General features: G+C 41.1%; 1 protein-coding gene across 4 annotated transcripts in view; it reads right to left on the reverse strand.

Annotated features, from left to right (window-relative positions):
• The window catches only part of HOMER1 (homer scaffold protein 1), a 79,146-nt gene that overhangs the window by 39,421 nt on the left and 14,946 nt on the right, over positions 1-24,779 (reverse strand). For 3 of the 4 annotated variants that reach the window (XM_083703637.1, XM_083703636.1, XM_083703638.1), the window contains exons 2-4: positions 8,878-9,034; positions 4,565-4,696; positions 1,581-1,673 (exon numbers count right to left, since the gene is read on the reverse strand). In XM_083703637.1, coding sequence (XP_083559763.1) covers positions 1,581-1,673; positions 4,565-4,666 — 195 coding nt within the window. In that variant the 5' untranslated portion in view covers positions 4,667-4,696; positions 8,878-9,034. Of the gene's footprint in view, positions 1-1,580; positions 1,674-4,564; positions 4,697-8,877; positions 9,157-24,779 lie in introns of those variants that run through there. The other variant, XM_083703635.1, reaches the window with a different exon arrangement.

A 24,779-nucleotide genomic window follows, 5' to 3' on the forward strand; every position in this document is an offset into this window, starting at 1 on the left:
CCCAAAATGGACCCCAGGTTTCTGGAACTCAGGAAGGTAGGCAGGTACTAACTGAGGGGAGTAAACAACAACACACAGGGGGCTACATTCCATCAATAACTGCCACTAATGTGGATTGGAAAAACTGAGACAGAGTTCAGTTGAAAGTAGTCATTTTTGGAGAAATATGCTCAAAAGCTGTTGTGTGAGACAAAGCAAGGACATAGTATCTTTAGCACTTCCTTGCTTTTGTTTGGCAGCTATGCACAGTCTAGGCAGATAGGATTAAGTCCCCAGTCTTCCTTGAAGGCGTCCCTGTGCCACCATGCTTCTCTCGGGATTCCCTGCTCTCTAACCCTGGCAAGCTTTTTGGGGAAAGAAATAGCTATCGAGGGCAAGAAATAACAATTTGAGACCAGGAACCCTTAAGTTGCCTTTTCTTTTTCCAGCTTCCACAGCCCACCTTTCCTCAACATCCCCACCCACCCACTTTGCTTAGATTTAAAAGGACCCCTGACCATTAGGTCCAGTCGTGACCGACTCTGGGGTTGCGGCGCTCATCTCACTTTATTGGCTAAGGGAGCCGGCATACAGCTTCTAGGTCATGTGGCCAGCATGACTAAGCCGCTTCTGGCGAACCAGAGCAGCGCACGGAAACACCATTTACCTTCCCGCCAGAGTGGTACCTATTTATCTACTTGCACTCTGACGTGCTTTCGAACTGCTAGGTTGGCAGGAGCAGGGACTGAGCAACGGGAGCTCACCCCGTTGCGGGGATTCGAACCGCCGACCTTCTGATCGGCAAGTCCTAGGCTCTGTGGTTTAACCCACAGCGTCACCCACATCCCCTTTGCTTAGATTTACTCTCCTCTATTATCCTCACTGCCCAAAATCCTCTCTGCCCTCCTCCCTAGCTCCTCAGTTGCCCTAGATTGGAGATAAGAATGCAACTGCACACTGCAGCCAGTTGCCAGTCTAGGAAATAATCCTGCTGTCCTTCCCCTGGTCCCTACAGTTTCTTTCAGTACTGTATTCTAGAAAGTCGCTATCTGAATCCTGAATAGGAGTACTCCTGCTAGAGGCAGTGATGCATAGCAGCATTTTGCTGCAGGTCTCTTTTGGTGCAGCATGAAAGTTAAAACCCAAGCTTAGGTATTTGCAATTAGGTTAACAGGGGCATGAAATCATCTTCTTACAAAGGGTCACTGATTGACCCATGGGAAAAAACAGTGCATGCACATGTCTTCTATGATGAGTGAAGCCAGAACCAAAAGTGGGCTGAACTTGCAATACTGAAGGGCTGTATGCAAGCTCGCTCTGCCGCTCACCCAGTGTTGGTGCTATCCCAACCTTAAGACCATATAAATTACTGCTACTTGGGCTGCATACACACTCCCACAGAAGCCCCACAGAATCTATTACAGAGCATTATTCAACATACCAGTAACTTGTCAAACCAGGTACAGGACTGTGAAACAGTTTGCATGCAACTAAGCACCTGTGTTTCCAAACTGCAAAGTAAAATGGATTAATGAAGCCCATCTGCAAAGAACTTAGTAGCATTCAGAATCCAATCTGTACAGAGACCAGAACAAACGCACCTGTGAGGGTGTACTTGTTAATTCCATCTTTTCTTGGGATTTTTCCTTAGCTAGTCGTGCAGCTTCTTTAAATTCCTGAAATTTTTCTGCAAACTAAAGGCAAAGATTACATAATTATACACTGTATATAGCATAGCTTTGCTAAGTAGAACATATTCTATATAATGAATTGGGCTAGAGAAAAACATTTGCTCTCCAATAATCAACAGGGGTTTATAGAGAAATCTGAAGAGACCATTTTTGAAATATCATGTTCTAGTGGTGGTGGTCACAAAGAATCTGTCTTCTGTTTGTCGTTCTATCTGCAAAAATACAATGTGGAACAGCTATTCAGATTGCTAAGCCAGGTTGCTACCTCTCAAAAATGTCCAAACCCATATCCTTTCAAAAACTGTCATCTAGCCTGTAGCCAAAAGTCAGTTATGCGGCGAAACGTTTGGTATAACAGTTAACCATTTAGAGCCTGCAGTATCAGGGAAGAGGACCTTTAGGTATACTTGAATGCTCTTGCTCCTTTACCCACTGACTGGCTGGGTTTCTATTGAAGTAAAGCAAGGACTGCTGAAATTGCCATGGCTGAATATTCCTGCCTAGAGATTGATAAGGAAACTGTTGCTGTTCTGATCCTACTATATTTTTCTACAGTACTAGTCACCATTAATTTTCAGAATACAGCTTGCTAGCCTTTCCCCTCCTGTGTAAGTAATCAATTTTAAATGGCATTTTACTTCAGATGATATGAATCATCAGTTCTTTAGGTGGGAGCCAAAGGCTCCTCTCCTCCACTGGAGAAAGGCTCTCTCTATAAGTGGATGAGAACCTTTGAATTCAGACATTATGAATAGTAAATCAGAGAAGAATTCTCCTAATGTACAGGGTCTGGCATATGCTCCTCTGCTACACTTGCTGATGTCTCTACCTGCAGAGTGGCTGGGGAAACCCAGCCAGATGGGCGGGGTATAAATAATAAATTATTATTATTGACATTGGTTCTCACACGTAAGTCACACTCTGAGCTGGGGAGCATATAGGAGGACAGATTCCCAAGGGCCAGTGGAGAAATTTGAGAGGAAAGATGACAAGCTTTTCCTTATTTTCTTTAATTCCTTGTTGCATATAAACCTCTGGTTTACTTGACCATTTTATCACCAAGAATTGTCCCCACATGTGTGCAGGCATCTATATTTGAAAAATAATCCTTTTGTAATTTGCCAAGAAGCCATTTTTGTTCCCAATCTAACTGGCTTACACTTGCTTTTACATTTGTTTAATTTTCACTACTCAAGCACCTGTCTGGCTCCACAGAACTATCTATTTCAGCAATTCTGACAAGTAGGCAGCACAACCATTTCCAAATTCAATGCTTTCTTCAGATACCGTGCACAAAACCACATGTACCCCACTACATACTTCTCTGTAAACAGCTGCATGCTGTAACAATTCAAAAGAATCTGCAAGAAGTCAATGTTCCCTGGGTTACATCTGTTCAAATACTCTGCTCCATATACAGGATACTCTCAAAAACCTACTTTCCCCACACAGAAACTAATAGCTCTATGGATAGATCATAGCTTAGTAGGGAACATGCTTTGCATCTAGAAGGTCTTGGATACAATCCCTTGGCATCTTTAGTTGAAATGGTGAGGTAACGGGAGATGAGAAAGGCCTATGCTTGAGGCCCTGGAAGTCAGACAGTCAGAGCAGACTATATTGAGCTAGATGGCAAACAATATGATCTAGTATAAATGCAGCTCCCTGTATTCCTAGAGCTCAAGCTACACTATAGCACTATTGGGGTTAAACCCTGACTTATTAAGTGCCCATTGCCAAATCTCTCTTGCACCAAAGACAACTCTGTTACCATGGCCACTGTAGGTTCTCAGCTGGAAGTGGGGAGTGTGAACTGTGGGACTGGGCAAATGTTCACTAGAATAGTCAAGTACGGTTTTAAGAGGGTGTCCTCCATTCGAGATCCCATACCACTTTAAAAGTGAATATAAACCCATTGAACAAGATTATATGGAGAGCTGAGGAAGACAATATCAGTGCTCTGACCATGTAGCTCACTATTTGCCTCTTCTCCAGCTTGGGTCTTTGCTTCATGCCTCACCATCATAAAATGAAAGCAAGCCAACCAAAACATAAATCAGAACAAAACCTGAATGAATTATGGTCCTCAGTGCCACTGGTTTGGACAATTCAAGGAAACCACTCATTGGCCAATGTAACTTGTACTGACTCCAACCCAACACATAAGGTTCACCTTCTCCATCAGGTTATATAACTGTAAGACTGGATGAGAGCACTTTCAACCCAAAACAGGAAATGCACACGGAGAAGTGCTGCCAAGTCCAATCCTGAACAAAGTTTAAGGACTGTGAATGTTGAGTGGCTTTTGGTCATTTGGCAAACATCATGATGGCACTCACCCCATTCCATGTACAGAAACTAACCAGAATGGCAGTTGTATCTTGGTTTGACTCTAGTGATGGGTCAAGCATCTTCCACTGCCCACGAGGGCAGCAAGCTCATTTATAGTGTTCAGGGCAGGCCCATGCAGCTCCAATGTCTTGCTGCTACTTCCTGCACCACCCAGCACTTGCTACCTCAGGCAGCTGCCTCACTCTGCTTAACAAGAAGCCCAGGGTTAGTTTTGGTATCCAGGGTTCTGCAAATTCATGATTGATGGCTTTAGTAGTTTTAGTAACTTTTTATAGGCTAAAAAAAATCTATTTCAGCCTTTGGCATAGTAAAATATTAAAAGAGTAAAAGAATAAATTTGAGAATTAATGTTTATATGGCATTATTCTTCCCAAACCTGCAATTATTTTGCTTTTGCTGCTATGAATTGGAGGAATATAGTGGCAACTTATGGTTTCCTTGATGAGTCTTCCTCCAGGGCAGGGGTAGGGAGGCATCTTTGCAGACACACACTAGACAACACTTCAAGACCATGTTGAGATATTACCTTGCCTTTTACTTACTTTTGAGAGATGGTGTTCAGAGGAAAATCCCAAGCCATAAACAGTATTTGCTCTGCTATCTGCCCACTGACCAAACTTCTGTGATGTTTTAGTGAATGTCATGTTGGGAGTGATGGTGCTGTTTATTATTGCCTGCAAAAAAAAGAAAAGAAGAAGTTATGAAATAACAAAGTAATATACTCATAAAGCTTCCCTTAACGTTATGGGCCAGGAATCAGCTTCGCATGTTGAACAGCAACCTGAAGAGGGAGAAGGTGGAATTTTGTTAGTGATTAACAGATCAGTGTAGATCCAGCTATGGATTCCAGTTCCTGCTTGCTCTCAGAGTAATTGTAAAGAGGGCAGAATGGAAGACTCAAAATTTGAGAATGATGCTAGACCCACTTTTGGAAAACTGGAGAGAGCCGTGCTCACCCTCGGGTTTTTTGCCTTGCATGCTGCACTTTTTCTGTTGTTAACCTAGCCTTTAATTAAAATTTAATTAAAAAACGGGGACACCTTCAGCCACAGCTCTCCCCACCCCTTTGTAAAATGGGTGTAATAATGACAGAATCTTCCCCCCCATAGGATTAACAGAGATAAAGTTGGGGGGGGTGAAAAGCTATGCAACCATTCCTCAGAGGAGTTTTTTCAGAGATAGGCTAACAGCAGCAACTGAAAGAGGCAGAGCAAGCTACCTTTTTTTCTACCCAAACTCCCCTGAACTTGCTATCCTGGGGATATTCTCTTAGGAACCTTTTCTCATTACAGTTATTTGCTGACAGGTCTCTAGCCTTACTCCAGGTTATTGCTAGTTAGACTTGGAAGCAGCTAGATCTGCAGTGGACACATCACTCTATTCCCTTACAAGTCCCTAAATAGCCAGAGACTTTGGAAAAATCAAAGCCTGTACCTCTGAAGCAGGTAAATGTTTATATCCAGATGGCATTCAGAAATTCAGAAAATGGAAAATGTTAAAAATTTAGAAAGGCACAATCAAGTGCACTCTTTTTATTTACAATGAAGACTGCAATCAATTCCAAGTACAGCTTTTAGAAAGTGCACTAATGAGTAAGCCATTGTGTCACCCTTAAAAATCGTGATTAAGGCTTTTATGGAAGGTTGAGACCAATCCTCTTGAAAGAGTCTTAGTACAAAGATTCAAATGAAGGTCACTCTCTATTAGCCTGTTGTATGACAGCATCACTACACTAAAAATGTTGGAGATATTGAAGTCATAGAATTACAAACCCATCAGGTTTGACAGATAGCACCTCCTTAAAATTAGGAAGCCAGCACAGGATTGGCAGAAACACATCTGGTGCAGCACAATCATGTTCATGTCTACTCAGAAGTAATTTCCATTAAATTCAACAAGGCTTGCTCTCAGTTAATTGGGCACAAGATTATAGCCTTAAAAAAAAAAAACCTGCTGAGGTGGCAGAAACAGTCATCAGATAAGATTCAGAGAGCATGTTATTGCTTAATTCACATGGCGAGGTTTGCTATTAGCAGCCTTCCTGAAAAAGCTTACTGGGATTATCATTGTTTTAAGAGACTGAACAGGCAATCAGGAATGTTGTGCTTCCCTTCAGCAATTGCTGTAACATCAAAGCACCATGTGCAACTGTGTGTAGAAAGGGAGGAGTTTGTATTAGAAGGTTTGTTTCTTCTGCACCAAAAAGGCATTGTTAAGAGGGGCTTTGAAACATGCTGCATTAGTTTTAAAAATGGCTATACAGTGGTACCTCGGGTTAAGTACTTAATTCGTTCCGGAGATCTGTTCTTAACCTGAAACTGTTCTTAACCTGAAGCACCACTTTAGCTAATGGGGCCTCCTGCCACTAGACGATTTCTGTTCTCATCCTAAAGCAAAGTTCTTAACCTGAGGTAATATTTCTGGGTTAGAGGAGTCTGTAACCTGAAGCGTATGTAACCTGAGGTACCACTGTATAGAGGAGTGAAACTGTACATTCCACAGAAAATCTGTAATTCAGTTTTCCAAAACACAGTTTTCCTTACAATTTAAAGCAACCAAAGGAAAACTCCAAATTGGATCAAAGCTTGTGGGACTGAGTGAGGGTCACTTAAACTGTCTCATCAAATAGCAGCCGCTAGCCCCAAAGGAAGAAAAAGTTGCAGCACCTTCCCCCTCTGCTGGGCTAATAGCAGCTTTGGGTAGTAAGATCAGGATAGAGTTAAATAGTCCCACATCTTCAACTTTGAGCTCTCCTACAGTTGTTTGAAATGTTGAGTGATTCGATCCACAGATCTTATGCATCACATGTAGTTCTGTAATGTGCTCTTGTATGTGACTCTTTGGATGAAACTGTTGCGCAAAAGTCAAGAACAAGATAGCAATAATACTCCACATTTAATTTATTTCAGAAGTCTAGGTTAACGAAACTTAGTTAGCAAGTAGGTGCCATAAACTCTATTTTGTGTTTTTCAGGTTTTTCAAAAAATATGCTATCTATGCACTTTGTTCTAGTAAACTACTGCTCAGAAACTGGAGAAGGTTCATTTTAAAGCAATAATTAGCTCTGAATTTAGATCAGGGCCATGGGAAGTTTGACACCTGTAGTCAGATCAGTTCCTGAATCCAAAGGTCATCTTCCCTGGGATTAGAAATCGAGACTTACCACAGCAGCTTGAAATCTGCCACTCAGCAAAACTGGAGAAAGAAATACTCATTCAAACCTCAGTAACTTTAAATTGCGGCTCATTCCAAGGAATAGGTTTTCAAAAGATACAAATGACGCTGAAGCCAATGAAATCCTAATTAAAATGTCTAGGTCAAAGGTTCATATTTTTTGCATTGACGGCAGCTGCCTTTTATCGAGATGAGGAGTTGGTACCATATAGTTGTCGAAAAATGAAGGAATATTTTAGCTTTCTACATTTAAATCATCCAGTTGGTGGTGCTAGATAATTGTGTAAACTGAATCCTTACATGGAACACTGCATGTTTATTCTGATGTCTGCAAGAGTCCACTACAGCATGAATGAAACTGAATGGCAGTGGAAATATTATCAGAAGTTTACTTTGTGCCTTAACCAACAGGATACAATAGAAAAATTACATGGTCTTTTATTGTTTGAAATAAATCATACAGCATCCATATCTCCTTTGCATATTGACATCAACTAGTTTTCTTAATGAATTAGCAGACTGATTTACTCCAAGAATACAAACTGCTCATAATACTGGAGGCCAGGCAGCTGGAGTTTCTAAGTGGCTGATCGTGAAATCAGCACATCTTTAGGCACCCCAGCCCCAACAATTATAGGACAATTAGCAAAATGCCATTTTTTTAAAAGAAAAAAACTTTTTCCACCACAGAGCAAACAATGCAGATGTTTTAATAGTATTCTATTGTCTCTCCTGCTATCAAAATTTAGATTGTGAACTCCTTTGAGGCAGGGACCTCCATTTTTCTTTTGCTTATGTTACACCATGAACTTGGGTGACATAATCTGTATTTTCTGCACAAGTATGCAGGAAGTTGGCCTTTTCCTTGAAGGTTTTTTTTTTTAACTCTAGTCAGGAAGGATGAGTTTTGGATAATGTAATCTAAACACATTGATGAACCAATTTACCTAAGATAAAATATATTTGAACCATGTCAGGATTTTAAAGAAGATTCAGAGGGAGAGAAAATGCCAGTTGGAATAATCAAGCTGCTGATTTCCAAATAGTAATTTAGACTTGAAATCTTCACATTCAATGTTATCAGCATATCTACCTACCTACCTATTTAACATATATCCTGCCGTTTCTCCCAATGGAGCCCAGGGTAAAAGGTAAAGGTAAAGGTAAAGGTAAAGGGACCCCTGACCATTGGGTAGCAATCAAATTTTAGTAAATGGATCAACTGTTGAACAGATTGATTAAATGAAACATTAGAACATTCCTCAATATGCAGTGTTATGTTTAGTACAGACGTTTTGACATTCTGGCACACAGGAAAAATAAGACTAGATTTTCTGGTGGAAAATGGATTTCTACATTAATATTAATAAAAAAATAAAACTACTCAACATAATATCTGCCATATTACTTAGGACTAAAAATAAATACTCCAAGCAGAATGCCTTTTAGCCTCTTTCCTTCTTTACAGTGAATTGAGAGTCAGAGAAGTCAGAGGAAGCAAGCAGTCCCCAAACAGGTTTCTTGACAAACTTCAAACATTAATAAAGAATTATATTGTTATGTTAAGTTCCAAGAGTGGTGTTCTCATTTTGCATCACTTTTCAGTAATGTTAAAAGGGGGGGGGGGACACACAGATTAAATGTAGAAGTTTACCTGAGTTTAAACTGTCAGATAGCTTACCTTTGAGCCATCCAAGCTGATTATCCTATAGACATTTCTTGTGCTGTCATAGAAGTAGGACACAGTAACAGCATGCTTGCTGGTGGGAACCCAGTTCTTCTTTGTGTTAGGGTCAATCTGGAAGACATGAGCTCGGGTGCTGTAGATGGGTTGCTCCCTGAAGGGCAGAAAGTAAAAGTGATGAATCTGATTTGGACGCAATATGGTTGTACACAAGTCATTTGGATATTCCATCCATTGGCCCCTATGAACTTCACTTTGCATGAGTAATGTACTTGGCCCCCACAGGCTTGCGTGCATGGAGTAGGATATATCTGTGAAGCACATGAAAAGTACTCACAGGAAAGGGAAGCACAAGTCCTTTAAAATAAATTGAGTGGCCAGCTGTACAGTCAGATAAAGGAGGCATATCTAAATATAGAGGCACTACTGATACACCACCTCCCCCTCCCTCATTCTCCATCTGTCAACCTCTTTAACACTAACTGTCAATAATAGAAGTGTGATTTTCTTCCATTGAGCGAAACCTAGTGAGAGGACTTTTCTCATCCTTTTCTTAAAAGCATAGAAGCCCTAGATATTATGAGCTATGACTTACTGGAAAATATTTGTTGCTTTCCTGTCAAATGCTTCACATGGTAGATCACAACTACTGCCTCTTTTAGCCTTTATCTCACAATCTAATATCATGGCTGTTGAGGCATGTATAAAATATCTGCTTATGTCTGCCTAGGGAAAAAAAGTACAGAATCTGAGCTGTCCATTAACACCAATGAATTCATTAATTCAATAATCGTGTCGCTGTGATCAGGAATCTAGCATTCTGTACAAAATGGTTTGCTTCTCTCCAAACAAGTCATGATGCTAAGCTAAGGTTTGTCCTTGGCTTCCCAAACCTGGCTTGTTTGGACAGAAACAATGCGCTAGTTTGGACATCAAAGTTAGTCAAGGCTAGGGGCTTGTTGCTTGCACTTGAGGAGAATCTGCACAACAGGAGCAATTTGAAAGTGATAGCAGAGAATTGTTTATAGTATTGAATAGTTAATGAAATATCAAATAAAGTGCCCTATATGTGATTTAATCCCTTAGATCAAATCTCTAAGTCACAAAACTCATTGGATAGCCTAAGACAAGTGCAGAATGTCCACCAGCCAACTTCATAGGATTGTGTGTAAATAAATGATTTATGTAACTTTGTACATTTAAAAGATCTAAACTAGAGTATTAATGCTACCAGTTTTTCCCCTTCCAGGTTCAATCCTTTACATTTCTAAAGTTTAAAAGATGGAAAGATTTTTTCCAGATGGACTGTCTAGCATTGCTGATGTTATCTAGTAGCTACTCTTCAGTGTTCTACTACTGAACTGCAGTTGTAATTAACAATCTGAAGACTTTAGCACCATTCTCTAATTATGTAGGGGAGAAGTAGTGACTGATAGGTCTGCAATTTTCTGGATCCTGTCTCATTCTTTTTCAAAAAGCTGGTATTACGTTGGCTATCTTCTTATAGCCTCTTATTTTAGTGATGTGGCATAATTTATTTACTAGTTCAGCTACTTCACATTGTATGTCTTCACACATTAGAGGTAACTCTCAGGTAAATGCCATCTGACTCCTGTTATATCATATTTTCACAGTTCACTTCCTTCTACACTTCATAACAAAGTTATTTTAATATTTCGCAACAATATCCTAACCACTGAGAGCTGCTACAACAGCTTCCGCAACAAGGCTTAACATTTACCACCCTGAAACATGCTTGTACACACAAAGCAAAAGTAAAAACCAGGTTTCTTGGCAGGGGCTTTCTGCATTCTTCAGTCACTGTCTCCAAACATTAGCAATACCAGAGGGAACCTTTCTTCCCCTTCATCCTACCCAAGGTATTTTTATTTAGTTACAAAATGTATATGTACCCTTCACTACTAAGAACAGAAAATACCATTTGCATAAAAATCAAAATTCTAATTAAAAATGGCAGGCTCAAATCTAACATCCCTAACAGGCCTGATAAAATAGAAAGGTTTTTGCCAGAAGGAGCCAGAGTAAAAAAAATAGCTGAGTATGTACTAGGTGAGCCTCTCCACAGAACAGTGATGTGCATTGAAATTTTTCTTAGGAAAGAGTTAGAGCCAAAGGTGACAGCTTCCAAGGGTGATTGGGGGGGACGGGACACTGTGATGTCATGCCTGTGAGCACTGCACCTCTCTCCCTAAGCCAGGCTGAAGCTGTCTGAGCTCTGGGAAGGAGACACCAGGGATACATTTAAGGGACTAGCTTTGTCCCCTTGGTCCACTGGCCACACACCACTGCCATGGAAGGAGTCCCACAAGAGTTGCATGCAAGTTCTGCAGTGTAAATGCCAGCTCCTGGAGGCTGAGGCACTTTGCCTCCACCCCTTTTTCCCCCTAAGGGGCGGGTCCCATCAATGTTCAGATGCTCCATTAAGCCTCATTTCCCACCCTAGCTACAGCCCCAGTTTCATACCAACATCTCATTTGGACTGACTTTGGAGAGATGAAAAATGAAGTACGGTAGATTTTTTGACCAGTGTTGTTGTTGTTTAGTCGTTTAGTCGTGTCAGACTCTTTGTGACCTCATGGACCAGAGCACGCCAGGCACTCCAGGCACACAAGTAGTAAGCAGTAAACTGGGACACAGGTCGCACTGTGGGTTAAACCACAGAGCCTAGGACTTGCCGATCAGAAGGTCGGTGGTTAGAATCCCCGCAACGGGGTGAGCTCCCGTTGTTCGATCCCAGCTCCTGCCAACCTAGCAGTTCGAAAGCACGTCAAAGTGCAAGTAGATAAATAGGTACCGCTCCGGCAGGAAGGTAAACGGCGTTTCCATGCGCTGCTCTGGTTCGCCAGAAGTGGCTTAGTCATGCTGGCCACATGACCCGGAAGCTGTACGCCGGCTCCCTCGGCCAGTAAAGCGAGATGAGCGCCGCAACCCCAGAGTCGTCCGCGACTGGACCTAACGGTCAGGGGTCCCTTTACCTTTACCTTTACCTTTAAGCAGTAAACCATGCCAAAGATCCTTTGAGCCTGCTTGTAGCTTTTTCTGCTTGTTTAGTTTCCATTTTTTAAATACAACTGTGATGTAACTGAACAGACATATTTTAAAATTATAAAGAAAAAACCCCAACACAACCAGCCAGCCAGCAGGCACCATCTAGTCTCATCTCCTGTTCTCCTAATAGGATTATCGCTATCCCAGAGTGGGTGGCTGGTTGGGCTGATTTTTCCCATTTCCATTTGCACTGAAGGAGCCAGAGTGCTATCTAGGGTTATACTAAGAGAAGCCTCAAATACTTCCACACTGTTTGGCATTAGTAAAGATAAAGCTGGATTATTGTGTTCACTTTGGGTAACTTCTCCTTAAGATGGATGGTGCTATGTACATTGATGACACTATCTATAATCAAGGAGAAACAGGATGGAAAAGGTTTAGGAGACAGAGGAAATAAGGGCACAGAGAAGACTTAAACCAGGAGTCGGCAAGGTTTACCTCGCCTGGGCCGGTTCACTCCAGTAGAGATCCTTCCGTGGGCTGGATTGCGCATGCCCCCCTGCGATTTCCGGCATCTGCGCATGCACAGACGCAATTTCCAGCGCCGTGGAAGCGAGTCCCCGCAACATGCTGTGCCAGTTTAGCGCAGTGCACGGGGACCCGTCGAGCGGGCAGCTCACTTTGGGGGCGACTTGTGGGCCAGTTAAATGACCCCCATGGGCTGCTTGTTGCCTACCCCTGACTTAAACAGTAGTGAGAAAAGCACAGAATTAGAGAATTGGAAGGAACCCCAAGAGTCATCAAGTAAATTAATTCATTTAATTAATTTTAATTCTAGTAAAGTCACTTTTGGAACTTGGAATCAGTTTCTTAAAATGCTCAGCCTTGAACATTAAGGTAAGAAATAACTCTTTAAAATACTTAAAAGCCTGATACAAAAAAATGGTATTTGAGTGAATTCCTCCCACCATTTAAGGATAGGGTGAGAAGGAATTAGCAAGCACCACTATCACTGACCTAATAATTCTTTTTTGTTAGTAGATCACTGGTTAATAGTCCTTAATGATTGGTTGGTGCTTTTTTATGGGAGTTCATTGTTTCTTTATACTGAGACCTCTCTTGTTTGGCAAAGGGAAAGTCAGAATTTGGGGGAGGTGACCTATCACACCATCTCCAGCAAAAGGTGTGTGTGACAAGGCTCAGGTCCCTGGAAGTAATTAGTTCAAACATCTAGTTCACCAACTTCCCTTTAAGACCCTCACAATACCTGCCACCACAACCTATTGAGTTACCATAGATAATTGCATATGTTTCAAATACTGAAAATCTACCTGGCAAACATGCCTGACATTTTTTTAAAGGTCACCAGAGTCATTAGAGTCATGAGCCTGAGTAAGTAAGAACACTGTATAGCCTAACACTGTATAGCCTAACACTGGTATAGCCTAATCTAAAATTACCAATTTTCCTCTTTATGGCTATCCTTACTTTTTACCTCTGCTTTCATACACTTTCTCACAACTCCACTTCAACTGTAATTCTCAGACACCCTCCACCTGTCAGTCACTCTGACTCCACCCAGCATTCCATCACGCTCCATGGCTTTCAGTCATTCTTCCACTCACTCTTCTGTTACAGTGTATCTGTAGGGGTGGACAGATGTGTCTATTTCTGGTTCATGTCACTTCTGTATGTGATCATTCCTCAGTCTGTGCCATCCTACTTCTGCATTAATCTGATTTTATTCAAAGTCCATGCAGAAATGCATATTTAAATATGTCATTGGTTGTTGACATCCACATGTATCAAGAGACAATGGAGTGTGCCTCTGGGGGTGAAGGCAAACCGCTGGAGAATCACAGCACCTCCTGTGCCTGCAGAGATTGGTAACATGTAACTGCCTCCCATAGTTTTTGCTATGTTAGCTACACAGAAGTGACCTCTATGGGCAGCGTGTATGGAGGTCCAGGGTTGCCTAAATGATAACAACCCCTGTTCATTCTGCTGATGTGGTCCAAAGGGAAGTAGAGGAATACATTAGGCACCAGCTTGGCTCCAGGAGTTGCCAGAAGGAGGCATACAAGATTCCATCCAACTGTCTTAGAGACTCCACTCTGGATTTGTGTAGGGTTTACTCCTTAACCCTCTCCTAGAGCAACCATACTGGGCAGGGCAGGGGTGTGAGGGAGAGGATGGGGATTTTTTAAAAGCAGATCTTGGACCACCTTGTAATACTATACAGTAGTACCTCGGGTTAAGTACTTAATTTGTTCTGGAGGTCTGTTCTAAACCTGAAGCACCACTTTAGCTAATGGGGCCTCCTGCTGCCACTGCGCTGCCGCTGCACGATTTCTGTTCTCATCCTGAAGCAAAGTTCTTAACCCGAGGTAGTATTTCTGGGTTAGCGGAGTCTGTAACCTGAAGCCTATGTAATCCGAGGTACCACTGTAAATATGTATTTAAACCAGGGGTCAGCAACCTAAGGCCCATGGGCCAGAAGCACCCCGTGGAGGTCTTTTGACAGGCCCAGAAGCTGCCCCCAAACTGAGCTGCCTGCACATGCACTGTGCTAAACCAGCGCGGAGCAGGACTCACTTCCGCAGACTCCAAAAATCACGTCTGCGCAGACGCAGACACTGAAAATCGCGGGCGCGCATGTGCAGACACAGAAAATGCAGGCACATGGGTGCATGCACTCGCACATGTGATCCAGCCCATGGAGGGCTCTATGCAGGACCGATCCGGCCCAGGCAAGATAAACCTTGCTGACCCCTGATTTAAACTATCCACTCCCTGATTTTTAACATGCACACCATGGTAGATGGGTGGAATTTGAACAGAACTCTGCACTGAACACTTTGAGCATCCCTGCTTATGTGCACATGCATGTGTGTGCATAAAGTGGGGGTGCATATTTGGAGAAATAGCATTTCTAGCAATTTGGAAACAGGTGGAAGCAGAGAAAGCAAGAAAGTAGTGGATCGCACATGTGCCTCAGGATCTCTTTCTGGGGATTCTGATGTGGGGATGTGATTTGCTGCCTTGCAGGTGTGCCTGTTGTTTATTCTCACACACTATTTGTGTAACTGTAAATTAAGCCAGCGTTACAGAAACTCTGTAAGTTCCCAGTGTTCTTTCCTTTCTCACTGCTCAAAGAAGTGGGGAGGGTGGAAAAGTCTATTCAGGAAGCTACACTCTATCCAAGTCTAGTAGCTGGGTAACAAAGATGGCAATATTGTGGCTTACGTTTATACTGCTCTTCTTTCACAGTGGATAAAATGAGTAGGCTTTTTTTAAAAAAATGCAATGCATTATAATGCTTCATCAGTAGAGAAGGCACAAAGGGAAAGACCTAGTGAAAAAGTTAGGGTGAAGAAGACAAGCATAAATATTTAAAGCAGCTGAACCAACCTGGAAGAGTCCTCACTACAGTCAATCAAAATGCATCTCTCTTTTAAAGGCCAAGCAGTCCACCTGAAACATGGGAGGAGAAGCAAGACTGGAATATACTGAATTCACTGATATGTGTATAAGCTGTTGTTCTCATTGAGAAACTAGGAAAAAGATGGGCACCCTGCAGCCAAAATACCCACCGAGGGGTAGCCATTTTTATGTCACACATATTTTCAGCACTGAAAACAAGGAAAGCTGTGCTGTTGCTTCTTTAGCAAGTTCTGCTCCCTACAAAATTTTAAGCCACGGGGTATTTTAGCAAACCGTTTTAAAATGAGTGGGGAAATTGTGTGGTGAACACAGATGGAAGCAGCTGCTACATGTGTTTGGTAGTGTAAACACATTGCAAATATGTCATAGCCTACTACACTTTGCCATGCCTATAAAATTTTATCTCAAGCCAAGCAATGTAAAGTAATGCCCACAAAAAGTCTACCTTAGCTAACAGGCTAAACAAAACAGTACACAATATGCTTCTCAGTTAAGGTCATTGTGACCCACTCATCTGTATCATGCACTCATTTTCTCCTCTTATGGTGTGCGTGTATAACATGGAATGCACCAAGGACATCTGACATGACAGTTTTAAAAGCAATATTTGATAGTGATATTTAAAGGAAGACTAGCAACAAATATAAGGTATATTCAATTGGCAAGTCAACCTTAAAGCCAATCAAAAGGCCTAAATTCATTTACAGCTGCACTCTGCTATGCATTTTACACCAATACAGTACCCACTCAAATTTAAATGGGAAAAACAATTCTGCTACCAGTCCTTAAAGAATTTTAGTTGACTAAAATATATGTTGAGACCTTGCTTAGATTAGCACTCCAGTCAACAACCCAATCACTAAACGTATTCTATTCCTGATTCTGTGAAAAGTGTTTGGCAATCTTGCCAGCTTTAAACTGCCCCTTATGAAGAAAATCACTCAATTTTAAAGTGTTTAAAAAACACCACTAGTTGGGAGCCTCATTAAAAATTATACAGTTAAGAGATCTGAAACTTAGGAGTTGTTGCTTAACTATTCTAAAATTCAGTTGGGCACCAAATTCTCACAAAAACAAAAATTGTCACAAGAAGTTGTACAAAGCAGTGGTTGTGGGGTAGAAATCAAGGAAAAACAAAAAGGTACAAGCATTGTGTTGGATATTTTAGCCATGTGGTCAGCTATGCAAAATCCTGGATGTGATACACTAGTCATAATATGTATAGGTTTTGTCCAACTGTGGATTTTCAAGTTCTTCCTTATGGCCAATATGACAAACCTTTTTTTTTATGTGCTTAGCTATTGTATTTACTTGAAGAATATACTAGTGTCCCTCATACTGGGAACGTCCAGATGTTTTGGGCTCAAAACATCTGGAGGGCACCAGCATGGCGGAGGCTGGTATATACCATACCATAAGGAAAGCCATGGAAGCTAGAACTGCCTTCATCTTTTCATAATCTCCAGAGCTTTACTGATGCACTAGAACCTAAAAATGCAGAGAATATTGTTTCTTGATAAACTCAGGATCACTTGCCACAGACTTTCTCTAGGAGAGATTGTTGAGTTGGTTCCTGATATTAGAATTTGCTATGGATGATTTCACCACTCATGGAGACCAGTTTTTCAGAACTGGCTTGTGACTTGAGTTACCCCTGGAATAGCTAGGAATCTACGGTATTTCTTATGATAACTAGGCCACCACATGGGGCAGGACACAATATGAACCCGGAACAGGGGGTAATGTCCTTTTGGTTCTGAATGTATGGTGGGGAAGACATTTTCATTGTCAAATCTTTCCATATAAAGGCACGAATCTCCATCCCTTTAGGGGCTGTAGCTAAATTAGCAAGTTTAATGTACACTCAGATTCAGAGCTAACTAGATTTCAAAAGATATCTGGGGGAGATACATGTTTAGCTTGAGAGCTACCAAGTCTAATTCACATTGGTTCCTTTGTGGTCAAAAGGAGTCTAGAGCAAGGGTAGGCAACGTAAGGCCTGTGGGCCAGATTCGGCCCAATCGCCTTCTCAATCCAGCCCACGGACTGTCTGGGAATCAGCATGTTTTTACATGAGCAGAATGTGTGTTTTTATTTAAAATGCATCTCTGGGTTATTTGTGGGGCATAGGAATTCATTATTATTTTTCAAAATATAGTCCGGCCCACCACACGGGCTGAGGGATGGTGGACCGGCCCATGGCTGAAAAAGGTTGCTGACCCCTGGTCTAGAGAGAACTACATACTTTAAATATATGATGATCCCAGAATCCATGGTATTTCCTGTTAAAGCATCTCATGCAATAGGACTGGGAAGGACATTAGTCCAAACCCTAGATAATAACTGCCAGGAGCACTATAGATATTGTTCAGGTAGACAATGCCCTGACTCAGTATAAAGCTAGGGTTCCAACATAGTGCCCACAAAGCCTCTAAGCACCACCCCCTGCCTTTGCTCCCTTTGTCATAAGTTGGGGAAGGTGGTTACCTTCCACATCCCCAACCATAAAAAGTACAGAGCTAAAGGAGTAAGAGTAGCACTCTTTCCCACAGCCCTCATTCAGCTTTGTGTGCTCATCAAAGCACAGGTTAACACCTGAGCAGCTGGAGAGATTGTGCAGCAACCAAGGGTAGGAGGAAAAGTGTGGAAAGGGCAGTAATCTGGGAGACTGGGGAGAGGGAGGAAACAAGAGCCACCAAGGCAGAGAAAGAGGCATGCCACCGAGAGAAAGAGCACACACCACACATGAACACACATACATCTTATTCAGTAAACTGGATCCCTCTTGAAATGGCATTATTTTTAATGGGTTCTTTCCCCTACTCTTCCCATCACTAATCACCTCTCTTAAAAAAAACCACCCAGTGCAGGCATGGGTACTCAATTTTTACAAAGGATCTTCTCAAAACTGCCACTATTAAATAGGCCACCACTTTTCCACACAAGTGTTCTCCAATTTGCTGGTGATTCTATTGTCACCCTATGTTTAAAAGATGTATCATTGAGATACATGCCTTTGATCAACGTTTTTGTGGTGATGACAATAACAAGAAGTACAATTTTACTCTGTAGTCTACCAAGGTAAGCTTTAATTTGATGGTGTTTTGAAGTTCACGGTGTAAAATCAGGCAGATTCATGAGAATCAAAAGAATATGTATGTGGACTCTCTTTCTCTCCGACTGTCCCTGTTTTATCTGTAACACTATGGAAAGCGGGGAGAAAAGCAAAGAAAGGGATGATGCCCACTGTACTCTCTAAAATTCCAGATGTGCCTGCAAGACTACAAAAATTGGTAACTTCTGTTATAAATGTAGATTTTAAAAAATCTTATATGTATGTATTCTAACATACCGACAAAAATGAATAAATGCTGGAAAGATTGTCTCAACGAGCCTGTCACTTGGTGGAATAAAGCTCTTGATGAGCCATTAGGTACTACAGCACCTCTTGCTGAGCCAGTTCCAGATGGTGACTCTGAAAGCTTTGGAGAGCTCAAGAGCACTCTTCTTCGGCTTAAAATAAGGGCACGAACAATGAACTTCACCACCTGCATCTTAAAGCTCATCTACACATTCTTTACGAATCAGGTTAATCCAGTAATTTTTCACATTCTCCAGCAGGTTTAATTTGCCATTGTTCAGAGACAGTAGGGAAAAGAGGTCTGCTGCACAAACGTAATTCTAAGGATAGTAGTGAGTAAAAACCTGTTGCATTATTTATTTTGTAGTCTACTTTTAGGAGGGTTCATTGTACTTCTTTCTGTGCACAACTACTTTGCAGAGGGGTGTTACTTATTAGCTGAAGTTAATTTAATTGTTCTCCAAAAGTAAAATACACTGATGTTAGCAGTAGCAAGTTTAAAAGTGGAGTTGTTGTTACAGTATTACTTTGAAATAACCAGTTGTGTAAACACTATCATTTCAGTAATGTCTGCTCTTCAAAAACATTAATTGCAATTTCTACCTCAGACACTGTCACATTCTTCCATCAATTCAATGATATGCCCCCAAACCTTGGATATGGAATTGTTCTCAATGCACATATACCAAGACAAAGAGGGATACTCATCTAGATGATACTAGGTGTACCAAACTGCAGTTGAAATCACCACATTTAAACAAAAACAATTAAGCAATTAAGTCTCAGTGGGATCACTGAGACTTCTGAATTGTACTAAACCTTTATTAAACTCAATCACTTTCTTACAGGATAATAAGCTATTTAGCACTATCAAGACTAGAAAACTTTAACAATTGTTTGGAATGTGCTTTCTGCAGGATATAAACAGAAACATTTAGAATGTAGAACACCTTTACTATCCAGCCCCAGACAGTCCACTACCCAGAGCTTCCATTGTCTAGCCCTGTTCCCCCAGACACACCACAATTTGATGCTACACAGAGCATCAATATTTCTACTTCAAACTACAATTATTGTAGCACTTTACCATTTTCTTGCGTAGGAGAGAGAAATTTCTATTAGTTGCCATGAAAGAACTAGCTATTAAGGTTAGGATAAGATTTTGAAGTTGGAACATGTAGGGGCTTGCCTAGGGACATTGCCTTCTTTTTGTATTGGAGGAATAAAAGGGAATAAATAGGAACAGACAGGGCAAAGCATGAAAATCAGATTTATATATATATCTCCAGTTTGGGATTTTAAAAAGCCAGGCTTCCTCCCCTCTCTTGTGTGAAGGAAAGGGACACCTGCATGCCCCCATCAAAACACCCATGGGATGCTGCCTTTGGAAGGAGTTCTGCATACTCTGAAACAACAAGGGGGGGCTGCTCCCACAGAGAAGCAAACCTTGATGCAAACCTCTCTTTGTTTGCTTCCAGCTTTTATGAGCCTCCAGGCGCTGATGCTCCAGGCTTGGTATGGAATGGGAGAAAGAAACCTCCATGCTCCAGTGACCACCAAAGATGCTGCCTTTGAGCCAGAGAACCACTGAAACAATCTCCTTCAACAAGCCATTGTCTTCTTTTATGACTGGGATGTTGATTCTTAATTTAGTATCCAAATCTTAATCTTTTCCACCACTTAGTAGCACAAGTTTTTATCCCCACAGATAATATACTTAGAATAACAAATCCAGTTGCACTTCTTTTCTAATAAGAACTGAGATTCTGTGCATGTGACAGGTTTAAAAAAAAAACAATTTTGATTTCAGCAAGCCTTTCTAAACTACAAGAACACCTACCGAGTCTAGATGCATACAGATTTGATTTTAGCATATTTAGAGTAAAGTAATGTTCAACACAGCTACCCTGACAAAACTATTGTGGCATTAGGTAATCTTCTGTTCTAGTCCTTTGCAATACTAGTGCCATTTTTAATCAGGAAGTGGAAGATTCCATTTTGAAAACTCAGTATTTTTCCATAATACATTCTTCATTAACTTGAAGGTAGGAGGAGCCCATATTATGTCTTCAGCTTTTAAAAGATACCAGAATTGGCACAGGTAGCTCTGGTTGTATTTTTACTATGTATGTATTTCAGTGTCAACCAGTAAGCAGTTGCTGACAGCCAGCTGTGGGTTTTCAGTGTGTTTAAAAGGAAAATGAAAACTATAGTTCTGTTCCTAAACAGAAGGCACACACATCTGGTTTAAATGCATTCTTGCTATACCAGAACAAAACAGTGCAAGAGAAATTTCCATAGATGATAGTGCTTAGCATTAAGGAGCTACCAGGCCTACTGCTATAATCAGCTTTAGGAGGCTCCAGTGCTTCTGTTATCTTCACAGCATTTCTTTTAGATTTATTTTTCAAGTGCTTATCTGAAGCTCTTTATTTCTCAAGAACTGGTGCCTAGCATTATAGCTCTTAAAAGGTCAAGTTCCGCATTATTACATGGAAAAAAGACTACTGTATCCATGTAGTTTACAATCTGCTAGCTTTTCAGTATGAGAGTTTTATTTAAAATTTGTATTTAAAAAGCTTTATATTTTATATTTATAAACATTTTGCTAAAAAACTTAGCTCACTCTGACTAACTTAAATGGCAAAATTCTACAACTTCAAAAGGCAATATAGAGGCAAAACCCCATGTGTACACCGTTGTCTTCACCAAGAATCAAATCACCTTTCCTTAGTAGGAATCACAGAAATTCCAGAATCGGATGTATTGTTTTAGAGAAGACAACACACCAGATTTAGAATACAACTGAATGAAGTCAAGTTGCATGCGTCACTATGCAAATGTACATTTGATGTATAATTCTAGTCTGGGATTTTTATTTTTAAATATATAGTAGATAGTACCAGTAGATCAGGTAGTCAAGCTAAATAATAAAAAAAATTCTTAAATTTTACAATTAATGTTTGAGCTTGTTTACTAATAGAGGCAACAATCCTGAAGTAACCTAGTGAGCTTCTCTATGCTTCAGAGTTTTCTACAGGTTACTTCCTATAATAAGACAGAGTTGTCAGAGCCAAACTACAAGATACACTTTTTTCTTTTCTTTTTTTCTAACTGAAAAGGAGTCTTGGGACTTGCCATGAAAAGCAGAACACCTGCTGCTTAGCAGTGTCCTTTCTGTGGTTTCTATTTTTCTCCCCACAGAGGGATCCAAAAAAAACCTATAGACTGGGCTGGCTCATTTAACTGAATCATCCTTCATGCAAAAAGAATCCCGTGCACATAGAAAGTTATCATAGGGAAGGTTCTTTGCCTAAGACAAAGTTCATTCTGGGGGGCCTGGTGTATACTTCCCCTAAAACAAAATACCACAATCACTTATTGCTTTAGGGATGACATCCAGCTGGTCTTGCTCAGGCAATCACTAATCCTATAGTAATGAGCAGGATCTCCAACTCAATACCCTTAGTACCTCTTTACATTATGCACCTACAATGGAATTAAAAGATAAGCTGGGGTGTCTGTCTGAGAGTGTTCCTTTGTGAGCATGTGTTGGAAGGGTTTTTCACCCCCTGCCAACTGTTTCCAAGGACCTATGTGTGTGCCTGTACCCCTCATTCTAGCCCCTACCAAGCATTGCTAATTTTCATGAGTCCCCACTTGCTATATAATATACTCATATATAGTGTTCAAATTTCCACCTACTGACCAAGTGAAGACGCCTAGGCACCAGGATAGCACCTGACATCTCCACTATCTGGAGGTGCTTGCCTGGGGATCATCGGATCTTGACTGTTTTCCCAGACTAATGCCTCATCCTGTAGAATTCTATCAGTTACATTTTATCTGCACAACCAGGATGAATTTCAGGAACCAAAATGCTTTTTCTATGCAGCCTGAGCAGGAGCACTGGACAATGTTATAGTTAATTGTTGTAGCTTCTCTTCACTTACCCCACCCCACTTTCCTGCTCACAGTTGTGAAGAATATTTTTATATTATGAATGGTCTGCATCACCATTAAGAAAAGAGGTAGGAATAGGCCATTCTATATGTGGACTGTCCCTGGATCAAGTGACTTTTCTTAAATTCTCGAAGGTTGTTATACAACTAGCTCAAGGTTGTCAGCTGAACTAGCCAGATGTTTAACTGATAATCAGTCACAGTTTGACTATCAGTCACATCATTTGGAATCAGTCACATCATTTGAAATATAAGACTTTTAAGCAATCTTGTCCAAAAATAGCAACTAGATATTCTGTTCTGACGATTGTAACCTTGGTTTAGGGAGCCATTTGGCACCTATACAGTATATCTGAGTTTCTAACACTGGTCTTATAGCATATGAAAAGTGCTTTACTGTTAGCCTAATAAGTCTGAACAAGATATTTAATATTAGAGAGAAGAGTGGTAAATGATAGCAAGTTACACTCAAGGCTAAAAGAAAGAACTTTAACCCAGGCAACTTGCATCCATCATCCCATCTACAACACCACACCAGTAATCTCAATTTAAATTAATGAAATTCACCAATATGAAAACTGGTGTCAAGCATATTCCATTGCAGCTTATCCAAAGGATCACTAAAAACATGTGATTTTGCATATATTTAGCAATGACCATTACAAATAGTTTGGGAATGCCACAGTGGCTTTAACCAGCATTGACAGTAGCAGAGTTATATCCACGTGTTCCAAATGGACAGTTCTGCTATGCCAAAGGACATTATCAGAGCTAATTCTTGGTCATGCAAGTGAGAAAAGGGAGGAATTCAATGTCAAACTATGACAGATGATCTGCCATCTCATCCCACTCATGCGCTGTTCCGGGGCCACAGGGAAATGTGATGGGGCAACCCTGTTACACTAGCTGGACTTGTGCTGGCTCCCATTATGGTGTCAGGATTCTGTCAGCAGCTCCCGGCTTCCTGCCCAGGAAAGTATAAAGACAAGGAAAAGTTTCTTACCCTCTGATTTTATTTCAATCTTTACAGAGAGAGGCTGTAGAACCCAGCCTCTTGGATAATGGCGTTGTTCTGAGTGAATCTCCACCCCTCCCTGTCTCTTCCACTTCCACATTCATCATTCTCATCATCTCCTCTACAGGTGCTGCTACATGCCCTCTGTCTTTAAGCTCTTTGCTCTCCTACTTTTAAGGCTTGCTGGGTTCTGGGAGATTGAGGGTCTGGAATGCTTTCTAATGACAATGTGTCAGCTGGGTGTTGTATTCTAGACAACAGTCTCCTATCAGTATTCTAGATAACCTACTACAGCAGGAATATATTAATTGTGCTCCCCCCCCCCGCAAAGCTCTACAAGTTGATAGCAACAACTGAGTATAGACATTTCATGTGAAAGAATCTTCCACACTGTTTAAAAAGGAAAGAGCAGGTTCCCTACGGCAACCATAATACAGTTTGACTTGGGACCACATGTCAAAACCTGGGCACTAAATTAGTTTGATACAATTTGGTACTTTGCAATAAATTGTGCAACTGTTTTACTGCACATTCAGTACGCAACTCATCATCTATGTTACCATGCAAAAGACATCTTTAAGTGGTAGGACATGAATAACAATAAGAAATTACAATTTATTCACAACAAGGTGAATTCAAGACATATCAACATGTCAGTTTAATCATGTGAATTGGCTCTGCATGACCTTGCTGCCAAGTGCAATTTGTATATAGTTCATGTACAGCATCTCTATGCAAAAGGCCTGACAGTCTGGCAGTGCTGTATTCTATCAAACAGAAGATTCCAGGACATGGTCTGTGTTCAACAACTCCAAGACTATGACTATCTCTTCCATACTTCTGCTCTCAGGCAGGAGAATAACGCAGGAAGGTTTGTAAGTACTCAGTACATCGTAAATCAGGATTGCTGTGACATGAGATAACCTGGCAACTGACACAGCTTCAAGTGCAAAGCAACTGCTCTACCAACTGAATCATGTGACCGGGTTGTGCATCAGCAACACAAAGCAACTCTGCAGTGTGCCCAGGAGGAAGCACACAAATATTGCCTCTGCAAGAGAGGTGCACAGCTCCCATGACACTCCTAGCAGATGTAGTCTTCATTACT

Source organism: Podarcis gaigeae (genome assembly GCF_964106915.1).
Source record: "Podarcis gaigeae genome assembly, chromosome: 11".
NCBI classification, from domain to species: domain Eukaryota; kingdom Metazoa; phylum Chordata; class Lepidosauria; order Squamata; family Lacertidae; genus Podarcis; species Podarcis gaigeae.